General features: G+C 37.9%; 1 protein-coding gene and 1 long non-coding RNA gene across 8 annotated transcripts in view; one reads left to right on the top strand and one right to left on the bottom strand.

The window, feature by feature from the left end:
- CBFA2T2 (CBFA2/RUNX1 partner transcriptional co-repressor 2) overlaps positions 1-15,098 on the bottom strand; it is a 146,930-nt gene that overhangs the window by 42,902 nt on the left and 88,930 nt on the right. For 2 of the 7 annotated variants that reach the window (XR_005377762.1, XM_038572019.1), the window contains exon 1: positions 1,438-1,586. The exons of 3 other annotated variants lie outside the window; for them this stretch is intronic. Coding sequence is in view for 2 of the 4 variants with exons in the window: in XM_038572019.1 (XP_038427947.1) it covers positions 1,438-1,585 (148 nt within the window). In the remaining 2 variants the exon portion in view is untranslated. Of the gene's footprint in view, positions 1-1,371; positions 1,588-15,098 lie in introns of those variants that run through there. 2 more of the 7 variants (XM_038572020.1, XM_038572023.1) reach the window with 2 other exon arrangements.
- On the top strand, positions 1,103-2,848 carry LOC111092231. The gene is made up of 2 exons (XR_005377763.1): positions 1,103-1,566; positions 2,534-2,848. It is a non-coding gene; the product is annotated as an uncharacterized LOC111092231 (long non-coding RNA).

Here is a 15,098-nt window from a genome sequence, read left to right as displayed (position 1 = left end):
AGCACCAGAAATGGATGTACCAAAAGTTCAAATGAAATGTTAAATCATAGCTGTAGACAAAATACATTCATGACACTGGCAACAAGGTACATATTCGCACATTCACGAGCATGTTCTAATGAGGACAGTATCACCAAATATTATTTTTATCCTTCAGTCTGAAGTGGCATATTTTGGGAAATGATATAATGAATCCATAAAGCCCATCAAGAAAGTAATGTCCTCAAGTTACTAACGAAAATGTGCAGCTCTCTTTTGAGAGCCATGAGGGCAACACTGCCAGCTCTTCCCCTCTCTCAGTCCAGGACATTTTCTTTGTGAAATTGATGGTCGTCCTGTCTGATTAGTGGACTAATGAGCTACTGCGTTTGCCTTTTTCTTGTTGACAGTATTTTTCTCAATGCCCTTCAGAGAATGGTTGACACATTTCCAGCTCTTCCATCTGGGGCCTAGCTTTCTGGAGGGTGGAGGGAGAAGGGAAGGAAGGAACTGACAGTTGTCTCGCACTATAATGTGTTGTGTATAGTGTGCAACAACCTAGAGGGAGCCTTTCTTCAGACCACCTGCCTTTACAGCAAGGGCGCCAAAGGCCTGAGGAAGACTTAACAACAAGATGTGTTTTAACATTCAGCACTTGGCAGAATGAAAAACGGAGAAAGTCTGAGCTCAACTGCAGAACACTGAGTTATATACCAACTGAAAGCTTAGATACTGGCAAAACCCAGCCCTCAGAGTACTGTTTTACAGACTAAAGCCACCCGTATCTCTTGTTCACATCACGACTCACAAACCTGCAACACTAGTGTTATTCCTCATGTTTCAGTAACATCGTCTAGTAGAAAAGGCATGTGTATGGAGACTGATAGGTTTTAAAAAAAATTTTTTTTTTTTTAATTCATGATAGACATGGGGGGGGGGGGGCAGAGACACAGGCAGAGGGAGAAGCAGGCTCCATGCCAGGAGCCTGACACGGGACTCGATCCCGGGACTCCAGGATAGTGCCCTGGGCCAAAGGCAGGCGCTAAACTGCTGAGCCACCCAGGGATCCCCCAAGAGACTGATAAATTTAATATGAATTCTCATTCTGTTTTAACTGATAAGTCTTTTATCAAGTCATTTCACCTTTTTAGGTCATTTTTAACAAATATAAAATGAGAGAGAATAAGACTGACCAGGTAGGAAAGATGTAAGGGTAAGAAATGATGCTTAGACTAGTTGCTAGGTTAAAGAAGGTACTCACTCAGAAAAGAGAAATGATTAGAAAATAGGAAGCCTAGTGCCAAGTTCTGTATTTACCATCTAACTAGCCATGTGACCATGTCTGACTTAATATTAACATCTGATTCCAAAGAAAATGGGTATACTACTAACAGTTAATCCATCTAACTTCAGCAGCATTACATGGAATGATTCAAGAATTAATAGCTGTAAAATCACCAAGTCCAATGTAAGATGGTATTTTTGCTGGAGGCTGGGTATCATGAAGACCAAGTGGTGGTGTGAGATATATATCCAAGTGGCTTATAACCTGACAAAGCCAGCAGCTGCTCAGATGGTGAATAAGGGGTATGTTACAAGAAGGCATTTTCACCCTCTGTTTGGTGACTGTGCCATGTCTTTATGTCATCACTGTTACAGTGACTTCATTTCTGAATTTTCATGGAATGCATACTCATGTTTTATATTCTAGCTGAATTCATAGAAAGAACCACATATCCTGAACTCTTTTCAACTCCGGAAAACTGTAGATACACTTCAAAGAGAAGAAATTCCTTTCAAGTGGGACTTTGAGGTCATAAACACCACTACTTGGTGGTGGTTCTCTTATCAAAGAGAAATAAAGTCTTCACTCCTAGAAACTCAAAATAACCCTTAGTTTTGTTATAAAGGTTCAACTGATTCTAAACACAGATTTTAAGATTTAAAGTAATGGATAATTTAGTCACTCTATGACTTTTGCTTTAGATATTTTGAAGACAAGAATATATAAATGGCTTAAAAATTAAAATCCAAACACATGATCACACGCATTTCCAAGATCACTGAATAGCTTTAACACCTAACCCTGTAAAGCCAAACAATTTGAGCTAGAGAGGAGGAGCAAACATGGAAAAGTATGTCTGAATAAATGACCTTACTTCTACATCATGCAATATGCTATGTATGTCATGAAAACAGAACACAATAAGCAGCTCTCTGTGTGACAACAATGTTTTTCCTTCCCACATAGAATTTGAAGAATCAGACACGAAACTAAAGACTGGAACTTTTCTGTAGCCTTAAGAGAAGTAATACTGAACATAAACACAAATTCCAGATAAATATTACTTAAAAATGAACTTGATGTGAAAAATGCTTTATCATTACCTGTTTTGTATGAAAGTGATTCTCTCATCACTTCAAACACAAAGTTACGGTGAAGGGTATCATAATATATATAGTAATGATCAGTACACAGTAGATACTCTCCATGTTTACTTGAATTAAATTAAAAATCTATTAAAATTAATAATTTTATTATTTGGCCCTTCAGATCTTTATCTACGCTAAGCTTTCAGTAGAAGAAGATATGGTCATTGCTCCTTATCATCACTGAGAAAAATGAGATGAATATAGATCTTTCAGATGCACAGGATTGCTGATCATTCCAAACATGATGACCAAGGAAGCCATTATATCTATTTCTTTAAAAACAACAACAACTCAGAATCCTAAGAAACAATTGTGAAGTTTTAAACATAATTTTCTTTGGGGGCAGAGGCAAAAATGGATGACTTTCTATTCTGTATGTATAAGCATATATTTATATGGTTCAGAAATCAGTATGATATAAAAAGAAATTTTCCTTGCTCCTGTCCCTACTTACCCCACCTCATAGGGAACCATTTTAAATTCCTATCCTACCCCTATTTATACACGTGTAAATATGTTGATGTTACATCGAATGTCCCCAATAATGGCCTCTCTGCTGCCACAACCTTTGCAACGTATCAGAAGTAGCATCTCTATCCCTATACCCTGAATCTGGCCAGGGCCTCTGACTGGCTTTGACCAATGTAAAGTGATAGAAATAACAGAGTGCCAGTTCTGAGCGTCTCTTTCACCCAGCGATGAAAGCAAATCCAGACTCATCTGCAGTAGGATGAGACCACATGGAGAAGAGAGGAGTTGTACCAGCTAAGGCCAGCTGATCCCTCCAAACACATGAGAGCCTAACCTAATGGGTCTGGTCTGCAGCTAGCTGATTGCAGACATTCATATATGAATGAATAAGAACCAAGAGCAGAACAAATGTCTGACTCACAGTCATAAGAAAAAAAAAAACCTTATTGTTTTAGGTGACTTTTTTTTTAAGACTTTATATATTTATTCATGAGAGAGAGAGAGAGAGAGAGAGAGAAGCAGAGATACAGGCAGAGGGAGAAGCAGACTCAATGCAGGGAGCCCAACGTGGGATTCAATGCCCGGTCTCCAGGATCACACCCTGGACTGAAGGTGGCATTAAACCGCTGAGCCACCTGGGCTGCCCTAGGCAACTAAGTTTTAATGAGGTTTGTTAGACAGCAATAGACTCCTAGGTAAGGGATCTATACCACACACTGTACTGTTCCTTAGTTTTTTTTTTTTCTTTAAAGACTTTATTTATTTATTTATTTATTTATTTATTTATTTATTTATTTAAATATTTGAGAGAGAGAGAGAGAGAGAGAGAGAGGCAGAGACACAGGCGGAGGGAGAAGCAGGCCCCATGCCAGGAGCCCGACCTGAGACTGGATCCTGGGACTCCAGGACTGCACCCTGGGCCAAAGGCAGGTGCTAAACCGCTGAGCCACCCAGGGATCCCCTGTTCCTTAGTTTTTTGTTGTCGCTCTTTTGTCTTGTTTTATAATTTCAAAGCATGTTCTGAAACTCTTAATTCCACAACCTTTTTTCTTTAACAGATGCATGATATTCCACTGTGTGAACACACCATCGTTTATTTAAATAATCCCTTATTGACAAATAATGGGATTATCTATTATCATTTGTAGCTGAATTTTGCGGCTGTCTAGGTCTCATGCAAAATACTTCACTATATTTGCCAGGCTTTGGGGAAGAGATAAGAGAAGTCAGGGCCCCAAGTTATGGGAAACACATATTGAAATGTTTGCAAAGTACTAAGGATATAAAGAAGTAGAAAGATACCATGTATGAAGGCCAAGGACGACCTTATAGAGCATTAACTAGGTCAGTGAGAAGGCTACATGAACTTGCCAGGTAGCACACAAGGACAAAAGCATGAAAGATACAATTTAAACAGTGCCCCTAAAGTTGGGATCAGAACCAAGGAAAAAAAATCAGAAAAAAGATTTCCTTGCCCACAGTCTCTCTTTAACCATTCCCAAGATAGGGAAATGTTCTGAATGTCTAACTGTCAGATGAGAAACATTTCCAAAACTGACAATCCTAATTTGCTAAAGTTAGAGGAAAGAACATCAAAATTGCTGTTGCACTTGTAGGCTTCTAAGGCTGGTTAAACTGACTGTGGGGATAGCACCTGCTTAAGGATGAGCATTTCCCATCAGTGTAGCTCTGCCATAAGCCTGATAACACATCCAACTTTCTAATAACATGCAGGCTTCACATGCAGAGACAGCCAGGAATAACTGTTTACGATGACAGATAATTTATCATTCAACAGAAATTGAAGCATAATGACTCAAAGAAATTACAGAAAGTGTTTTATAAGAGACCTTGAAGACAGAGCTCAATTAAAACAAAATTAATGCTTTACTGTATACTAACAATAGGAATTGAAAAAACAAATTTTCCCATTCCACATTTATAAATAACAAATAAAATTAATTTATCGAATACATTCTCACAGCTGAGGGATCAGCAAACTTTTTCTGCAAAGGGCAATATTAAATATTTTTGGCTTTGTGGACCATATGGTCTCTGTCAGAACAATTCAACTCTGCTGTTGTAGCACACTTTAGACAATGCACAAAGGAATGGACTTGGCTGTGTTCCAATAAAACTTTATTTACAAAAATAAGCAGTAGGACGTTGCAAATGGCAATGGAAAAAACTAGAGGGTATTATGCTAAGCAAAATAAGTCAATCAGAAAAAGACAATTATCACTGTCACTGAATTTAAGAAGCAAAACAGAAGATCAGGGCAGCCCCGGTGGCACAGCGGTTTAGCGCCGCCTGCAGCCCAGGGCGTGATTCTGGAGACCCTGGATCGAGTCCCACGTCAGGCTCTCTGTATGATGCCTGCTTCTCCCTCTGCCCGTGTCTCTGCCTCTCTCTCTCTCTGTATCTATGAATAAATAAATAAAAACTAAAAAAAAACAAAAACAAAAAAACAGAAGATCATAGGGGAAGAAAAGAAAAAGTGAAACATGATGAAATCAGAAAGGAACACAAATCATAACAGACTCTAAATCATAGGAAACAAACTGAGGGCTGCTGGGGTGTGGGGGGAGGATGGGTAACAGGGTGATGAACATTAAGGAGGGCACAAGATTAATGAGCACTGGGTATTATATAAGACTGATGAATCAATGACCTCTACCTCTGAAACCAGTAATACTGTACATGTTAACTAACTGAATTTAAACAAATAAAAAATAAAATAAAAAAAAACAGGCAGTGGGCCATAGTTTACTGACCCCTGCAATGGCTGATTAAAATATTGGAAAAATTAAGTTTTTAATTTTTAGTTTATTTCCACGCCTCTAACGTCTATTTTGCAGCATCCATTGAATTGGTTCATCTGAATAAGATTTTTATTCTCTTAAGATTAGATATGAAAGAGAATTTACTTATAACCTTCAAGGAAAATTATAGAAAATTATTTTTTAAAAAAACATTATTGGGATCCCTGGGTGGCGCAGCGGTTTAGCGCCTGCCTTTGGCCCAGGGCGCGATCCTGGAGACCCAGGATCAAATCCCACGTCAGGCTCCCAGTGAATGGAGCCTGCTTCTCCCTCTGCCTGTGTCTCTGCCTCTCTCTCTCTCACTGTGTGCCTATCATAAATAAATAAAAATTTAAAAAAAATAAACTAATAAAAAAAAAAAAACATTATTACTAAAACAGGAACTCGGAGCTAGCTGAGGAGTTGCAAAGATGAGGCTACTTATCTGATGTTCTTCCAAAAGTCAGATAGACATAAAATACCTCAAAGATGACTAGCAAACTGAGAAGGATCATTTGCTTCACGATGATGCTAATTTCCTCCCTAGGTTCCCTCTTTTCTCTATCTTCTACCAGTGCCATCTGATCCCAGACACAGAGACATGCAGAGTATATAAATGACCCTAATAGCTTGATAACAACAAAAACCCCAGAATGAGCAAGAGAGATTTAAAGACACAATTCCCAAAAGAAACTTTACAAATGGCTGATAAGGACATAAAAAGATGCTCAGCATACCAGTTACCAAAGAAATACAAATCATGGGGTGCCTGAGTGGCTCAGTCAGTTAAGGGTCTGTCTGCCTTTGGCTCATGACCTGAGGCCTGGGGTCCTGGGATGGAGCTCTCTGCTCAGAAGGGGGTCTGCTTCTCCCTCTGCCCCTCCCCTTCCTCTTGCATGCTCTCTCAAATTAAATCTTTTAAAAAAAATTACAATACCACAACAAAAAGGAACACACTACTGATACATTTATCCAACAATATGGGAAAATGTCAAAAGCATTAGGCCAAGTGAAAGATGCCAGACACACAACAAAACTACATACCATATTATCCTATTTATACAAAATTTGAGACAAAATTAATGACAAAAAGCAAATGAGTAGCTATCTGAGACTGATGGAAAGAAATGGACTACAAAGGGGCATGTCAGAGAGCATGATAAAGCTTTCTATAGTGATGGAAATATTCTACAACCTGATTGTAATGATGCTAACACAACTAGATATGATAGCTAAAACTTAAACTGTATACATGAAATAAATGGATTTTATCTGATCTAAATTATACCACAATAAAGGTGAGGGAAAAAAGCAAACCAGGGGCACCAGGGTGGTTCGGTGGTTAAGCACATCTGCCTTTGGCTCATGTCCTGTTCCCAGTATCCTGGGATCAAGTCCTCTATAAGGCTCCCCCTAGGGAGCCTACTTCTCCCTCTGCCTGTCTCTCTGCCTCTCTTTCTGTTTCTCTCATGAATAAATAAAATCTTAAAAAAAAAAAAAAAAGGCAAACCAAATGCAGTAATGTATTTTTTTTATAATTGCAATCAAGGTGAGTTTATCCAAGAATGCAAGGTTAATTTTATATATTTAAAATCCAATATAATTCAACATATTAACAGATTAAAAGAAATACCTTAAAATCACTTAAATAATTACAGAAAAAACTTTCATTAAGACCCAATTTCCACTCATGAATATGAAGAAAACTAGAAAGAGAAGATCAATTCCTTAACTGGATAAAGGGTATTTCCCAAAAACCCATATAAAATATCATACTTATTGGTGAAGTATTATTACAAGCAATGCCTTTCATCTCAGAAAGGAGATAAATCAAAGCTTCCAGTCAACATTTATTCAAGAATCAAACCACAGCAGCAGGACTGTTAAGAAATAATGGGTATGAAGACCTGAAAGGAAGAAATGAAACTGTCCTTTTGTACATATCAGATGACTTTCTATAAAAGAAAACCAAGAGAATCTACCATTCAATAATTAGATTACGCAGTTCAGTAAGACTGTTAGATAGAAGTTCAATATTATAAAAATGAATTGGATTCCTATATCCTGGCAAACAAATACTATTTTCAAAAATATATGAATTACAACAAAAATTATAAACCATCTAGAAATAAGCCTGACACAAAATATATAAACTTTATGATGAATGTAAGTAATTGAAAAGACATAAAAAGAGATTTAAGCAGTTAGAAAGCTCTAGCATGCTTATGCTTATGATTATCACCAACATTTTCTCTTCATTTTAATGTAGAAATTCAATGAAAAAAATTTAAGATTTTATTTATTATTCATGAGAAACACACAGAGAGAGAGAAAGAGAAAGAGAGAGAGGCAGAGACACAGGCAGAGGGAGAAACAGGCTCCATGCAGGGAACTGGATGTGGGACTTGATCCCAGGTCTCCAGGATCACACCCTGGGCTGAAGCCGATGCTAAACTGCTGAGCAGTCTGGGCTGCCCTCAAAGCAATTCTAATTGAATGCACCCAAGATTTTTAGAGTAATCTGATGAACAAATACTAAAATTTAGGTTCAAAAATTAACATGTTAAATGTAAATGCACAAAAGAACACAAAACTAGGGCAGCCCCGGTGGCTCAGCGGTTTAGTGCCACCTACAGCCCAAGGAGTGGTCCTGGAGTTCCCCAGATCCAGTCCCACATCAGGCACCCTGCATGGAGCCTGCTTCTCCCTCTCTCTCTGTGTCTCTCATGAATAAATTTAAAAAAAAAAAAAAAACTTTAAAAACAAGGTAATAGGGGCGCTTGGGTGGCTCAAGTTAGGCATCTGCCTTCATCGGGTCATCGGGTCGGGTCATCGGGTCGTGATCCCCGGGTCTTGGGGGGTCCTGGAATCCAGCACCAGGTTGGGCTCCCTGCTTGGTGGGGAGCCTGCTTCTCCTGCTCCCTCTGCCCCTCTGCCTGCTTGTGCTCTTTCACATAAACAAATGAAATCTTTTAGGGATCCCTGGGTGGCTCACCACTTTAGCGCCTGCCTTTGGCCCAGGGCATGATCCTGGAGTCCCAGGATTGATCCCTGCCTGGAGCCTGCTTCTCCCTCTGCCTGTGTCTCTGCCTCTCTTTCTCTCTGTGTCTCTCGTGAATAAATAAATAAAATCTTAAAAAATAAATAAAATAAATAATAAATAAAATCTTTAAAAAATAAAAACAAAGGAATAATAAATATCAAATTCAAGACAATAACTACACCAAACAGAAGAAAAGGAACTGAGTATCAGGCAGCTACAGATTGTAGTTCTAATATTTTACTTTTTTGAAAGATCTGAAGCAAAATGTAAGACAAACTACTAAATTTTGATAGAGCTAAGAGTGGGTACACGAGTGTTTGTTATGCTGTGTGTTTTCTTATTTTGTAAGCCTGAAATATTTCATAAGAAAAGAAAGATCACTAGCTGCAATGGGAAAAATGTTAAGATCATAATACAGGAAGATACTATTTATTAAACGGTTGTTACAGTGAGAGATGACTGTGACCTGAGACTGCAGTAGCAACAGGAATGGTAAGGGCGGGGGGCAGATTTCAAACATATTTAGAGTTATAATAAATAGGATTTGTTGGTTGATTAGATGTGGAAGATAAAACAAGTGACCAAGACAGAGGCCACTAAAAGGAAAGTATATTGGAGGGGAGAGATGATGAGTTCAGTATTAGACACAATTACAATTGCTTCATTATGCCTCAGATGGAGAGGAAAGAAGGCTGGAATAAAATTGCAAGATACAGCTTTGCATCCTGATTGTTCTACCAATTTATGTGCTGTGGGACCTTGAACAAGTCACTCCAGAGTCCTGCTTTCCTCCTCTGTAACATGAAGGAAAGCAAGATGTGGAAAGGTCATAAAGTACCCAGTGAGAAAGTGCTGTTACACTATTGATACAGGAGATATTTTGAGACAGCTATCCATCAGTAATGTATTCATAATCATTATGCCACTATATGTTGAAAGTAACTAACGGGTCTCCTCCAATGCTAATGACTTTAATATTTAAAGATATGTTGTAATTGCCTGCCAACATCAAAACCTTGTTGATAACCTTAATGCAAGTTAAAAGCAGCAGCAACACAGCTGACTTGATAATGTAAATAGGGAAAAGTGAAATATGGATTTTTGCTTCCCAGCTCCAGCAAATGTTTATTTGGAATAATATAGTTATCTACTCCAACTGCACACCATCTGTTTCAAGTCTCCACCAAGTTAATATTTTTCACATGAACAGAAATGACTTAAAACTGCGTTTGATTAACATCTTGCCTTCCCATGGAGGTTACTCCTACCATAATCTAAATCTAATGAATATCAGCAGCCTCTGAATATTGTGTGGCATTGTTGTTCTGGCCAAATACACGCAGCTCAGGTCAGATAACTCAGAGATCAAAGACTGTCAATGGGTCAGTTAACTGTAGTCCTGGTTAAATAAAATCCTTCTTACAAGTTTTTCTGGAGACAAGAAAAATGATAAAAATTTCTCACACAGCAAGTTAATAGCTTTCCTAAGATTCAACACGGGTCTCTCTGGTTCCATCTACTGATGCACTTGGTGCTACAATTTCTCTGGAACACTGAACTTTCTAGAGTAATCCATCAGTAAATTCTGACAAGTCAACTATAAAATATATTACTATATATCACTTATCTCATCTCCACTGTTCCATTTTAACTCAAGCCACTGTCATCTCTTACCTGAGGCAACTGCCTCCTAACTACTCATCCTGCTTTTTTTTTTTTTTGCTTTTTGTCCTTTCTAAGCCATTTTGCATGTAGCAGCCAAAGTGTTGAATAAAAACCTCAAGTAGGGGTGACTGGCTGGCTAAGTTGACAGAGCATGGATTCTTGATTTCAGGGTCATAAGTTCAAGCCCCATGTTACACACAGAGCTTACTTAAAAATTTTTTTAAATAAAAGATTTAAAATTTTTAAAAATCAAGTAGATCCTTTTATAGATCTACTTAAACTGCTCTAATGGTTTCCAAATGCTCTTACAACATAAACTCTTTACTTTGGCTTAAATGCAATGATATATTCAGGCTTCTCAAACTGTGGTCTGGGAACTCTAAGGGATTCCAGAAACCTCTGGGGCTGTGTGTGTGTGTAGGGATAATTTTCATAATAGGAGGTTGTCTGATTTCATTACTCTTATGCTTTCATGAGTGTACAGTGGCCTTTTCCAGTGACTACGCAATGAATGATAATGTAAGAGACTCCGTGTGGAAGCAAATGAGAATCCAGTTATCTTCTACTAAGCAAGTCAAAAGTTTGCAAAACTTTAAAAACGGTGCCATTAATAGTTCTGTCTCCTGGGGTCTTAACATTGTCAAATATTTGAATAAAACTATCTTATCATGAGTAATCAAAAGACAAGTGGTTGTATAAACCCACCAAACTACATAGTCCTGCTGCTCACAGCGGTAGGATGCCAAGAAGGGGGGAAAATGTCTATGTGCTTAATTCAATCTGGTTTCCAAGAGTTTACTTATTAAACTCTCTCTGGGAAACAAGTACTTTAAAGCAGTATCAAAAACTAGCTGAGGGTTTGATCGGTTTAACTACTTTCTGGAAGCTCTCTGTGGACAAGACAATGGGATTATAGACATTTTTTGAGTTTATGAGTAGATGTGCTCCTGAGTCATGACAACAAGTATTCTCTAAACTATGGTATTCAGAGAAAGCTTCTGGCAAATCCATGTGCAATATAAAGATTATTTCTATAACATTACACAAATTAACATTACACAAATTAACATTTTCTAATATAGATTTTTGTATAGGATTTCATAATATAGAGCTGCACTATCCAATATGGTACCGATTAGCTACACGCAGCTAATAAGCACCAGAAATGTGGCTAGTCTAGATTCAGATATGCTTTACATAAAATAATACCAAGTTTCAAGATTTATTTATTTATATATTTTTTAAAGATTTTATTTATTTATTCATGAGAGAGGGGGGGGATGGGGGGGCAGAGACATAGGCAGAGGGAGAAGCAGGCTCCATGCAGGGAGCCCAAGGCGCACACGACTCCATCCTGGGACTCCAGGATCATGCATGCCCTGGACAGAAGGCAGGCGCTAAACCACTGAGCCACCCAGGGATCCCAGTTTCAAGATTTAGTACTAAAACAAGGAATATACAGGACGCCAGGTGGCTCAGCAATGGAGTATCTGCCTTCGGCTCAGGGCATGATCTTGGAGTTCCTGGATTGAGTCTCACATTGGGCTCCTTGTATGGAGCCTGCTACTCCCTCTGCCTATGTCTCTGCCTCTATCTCTCATGAATCAATCAATCAATAAATCAATAAATAAATAAATAAATTATAAAAAATAAATTTAAAAAGGAATATAATATCTCAATAGTTTTAATAATGATTGTTGAAATGGTACTTTATTTTTTTAAAGATTTATTTATTTGAGAAAGAGAGAGAGAGAGAGCCCAAGCAGGGGGAGGAGCAGAGAGAGGCAGTAGCAGGCTTCTTGCTGAGTACGGAGCCAAACTCAACTTGAGGCTCAATCCCACGACCCTGGTATCATGACCAGAGCAGAAGCCAGATGCCCAACCGAATAAGCCACCCAAGTGCCCGTGAAATAATATTTTAGACACATATATTATTAAAGTAATTTCACCTGTTCTTTTTAAATAAAGCTCCTAGAAAATTTTACATATGTAGCCTCTACTTGTGGCTGGAATATAGTTAGATAGCTCTTACAGAGGAATATATATAGTGATAGAAAAAAATATGGGTCTCTGGAGTCACACAGATCGTTTAACCTGATCGTTTAACTACTTTTCTAGATCTTTGATAGTAGGAACAGTTCCTCCTCAAAGTCTCAGTTACTTGCTTATAATATGTAGTCAATACTGTCCAGCTGCTGGGTTAGTGCTGACAATCAAAACAAATAAAAAAATAGAACAATCTAGAGCAGACCATAAGCCATGGGAACAAATTCATCTTTGTGTCATTTCAAGGAGAATCTGGACAATGATGACCTCACAAAATTAATGCTGAGCAACTTCAGGCAGCCCCGGTGGCGCAGCGGTTTAGCGCCGCCTGCAGCCCAGGGCATGATCCTGGAGTCCCAGGATCGAGTTCCACGTCAGGCTCAGGCTCTCTGCATGGAGCCTGCTTCTCCCTCTGCCTGTGTCTCTGCCTCTCTCTCTCTCTCTCTGTATCTCTATGAATAAATAAATAAAATCTTAAAAAAAAAAAAGGCTGAGCAACTTCGAGTAGGATAGTTTTGATTTTTCCTTCTCAGGGTATAAGCTCAAAATAAAAAGAATTTAATTAACTAATCGTTTAATGGGCCTCAAACTTTGAGGGATATAATATACATATGGAACTGAGGTGCTTTATTATAATGCATATTTTAAATTAAAATACCAACAAAAATAATACTCAAGTCTACAAGTCTCCATTAAGTTGAAGTTTCAGTCTTCTCATTTTAATGGGAAGACCCAATGATTCATTCTAAATTCCTGACTTCATCACTATCAAAGTTCTAATGCAATGTAAACTATGTAAAGGAAACAATGTTTAGAACAAATGGTCCAGATGTGAGCATCTGCCTCTCATTCGCCTTGGGACAGAAATCATGAGTTAAGATTAATGGCTCTAAATGCCAAAACAAGTTAAAATTAAGCATATGTAAAATGATTTAATTGGTTTTCCATACAAATCTACCAAAGGAAATATAATTAAAATGAATTTCAATCAACAAAGACAAAGAATATTACATTTAAGTAACAAAGTTTAGATTCAGGTAAAGACAATTCTTGGAGACTCTCCTATATACTCTGAAAAAGCTAGCAATCCAGTTCCCAGTTTCAAACTAGGACAATCTTGAATTTCTACGCCCTAATTATGAATCTTTGAGGAAAAAAAATTAACAGTCAAAACATATACCTCTGTAGGATCACAGGACCTTTTCCTGATTCAGAGCTGCTTTTCTATCTTTACTTCTCTATTATAATTCCCCTTGGCCATCCATGCTCCACAAAGCACTTTTTATTATTTAGAAACTCTTGACTGTGAAGGATCTTTAGATTTTATCTATTTTTAACTCATACTCAATGCAAGAATCTGTTATAGAATATAAATGGCTTTCATGAATCCCATCTCTGCTTAAAACCTTCAGAGAGGATAGGATGAGCAAGTTCCACTGTTTTGGGTAAAGAACCAACCTTAACAAAAATCTCTGTTTACTTATTTTTAAAATAAGGGGGAGGGGATCCCTGGGTGACGCAGCGGTTTAGCGCCTGCCTTTGGCCCAGGGCGCGATCCTGGAGACCCGGGATCGAATCCCACGTCAGGCTCACGGTGCATGGAGCCTGCTTCTCTCTCTGCCTGTGTCTCTGCCTCTCTCTCTGTGTGTGACTATCATAAATAAATAAATAATTTTAAAAAAATAAAATAAGGGGGAAAAGGATATTAATTTATTACAACATTGACAGTATTACATGAGCATGTACTGGCACTCCCTCACAACATAAAGTATCATACCACCACCACCCCCCCCCAAAAAAGTATCATACCCATTAATTAGCTACCTGTTTAGCGGAGTGGAGCAATAATCAAATTGAGACTGGTGTGCAAAGGAGGACAAAAGGATTAAACTCATATTTCAATAGCCCACCATGAAAGAATAATCATGCTTTCCTTCCATAGTAAAGCTTTTCTCCTAAAGTTTACTTTAAATCTGCCATGGCCAGGTGCCCGGCTAGCTCAGTCGGTAGAGCATGAGACTCTTAAATCTGCCATGGCCAAGGTTTTAATATCAATTTCTCCACATTCCCTCAGCCAGTCCTCCATCATTCTGCCAAAGCCTAACAAAATAGGATAGTGAATTTGGGGAGAAAATAATGATGTATTTCCAGTTCAAACTGTAGGGCTTTATCTAAATGCTTGTTACTTTCCATTAGTTACAGTATTGGATTACTAATGTACTAGGAAGAAAAGGCACAGAAATAAATGTATGTTAAAGTACTGACATTCAATTAGTGTGGTTAAAAAACAATTTCTCTGCCAGAAAAATGTTTCCTACAGTTTGACTGTGTGACCTCACTCCTGGGAATTTGTCCTCAGAAAATAACTCAAGGGAAAAACCAATTTATACCACATAGGAATGGTTAATTAAATGGTGGAACCGCATGTCAATGTGAACTGTAAAGGCATTAAAAATTATAATTATGAAAATCATTTAACACTTGGGAAAATGCATACAGTATAAGATTGTGGGGGAAGTCTTCTACAAAAATGATATATACAGTATAATTACAATTATTTATAAAAAAGATACATATGGTCACAGTATGGAAAGGAACACAAAAATGAAATTGAATGGAACTGAAGACATGTGGGAATAATAGATAAATACTAATTTCCT

The sequence above is a fragment of the Canis lupus genome, chromosome 24, assembly GCF_011100685.1.
Source record: "Canis lupus familiaris isolate Mischka breed German Shepherd chromosome 24, alternate assembly UU_Cfam_GSD_1.0, whole genome shotgun sequence".
Taxonomy (NCBI): Eukaryota; Metazoa; Chordata; class Mammalia; order Carnivora; family Canidae; genus Canis; species Canis lupus.
The sequence above is the reverse complement of the archived record's forward strand: the minus strand, read 5'-3'. Positions and strand labels throughout refer to the sequence as shown.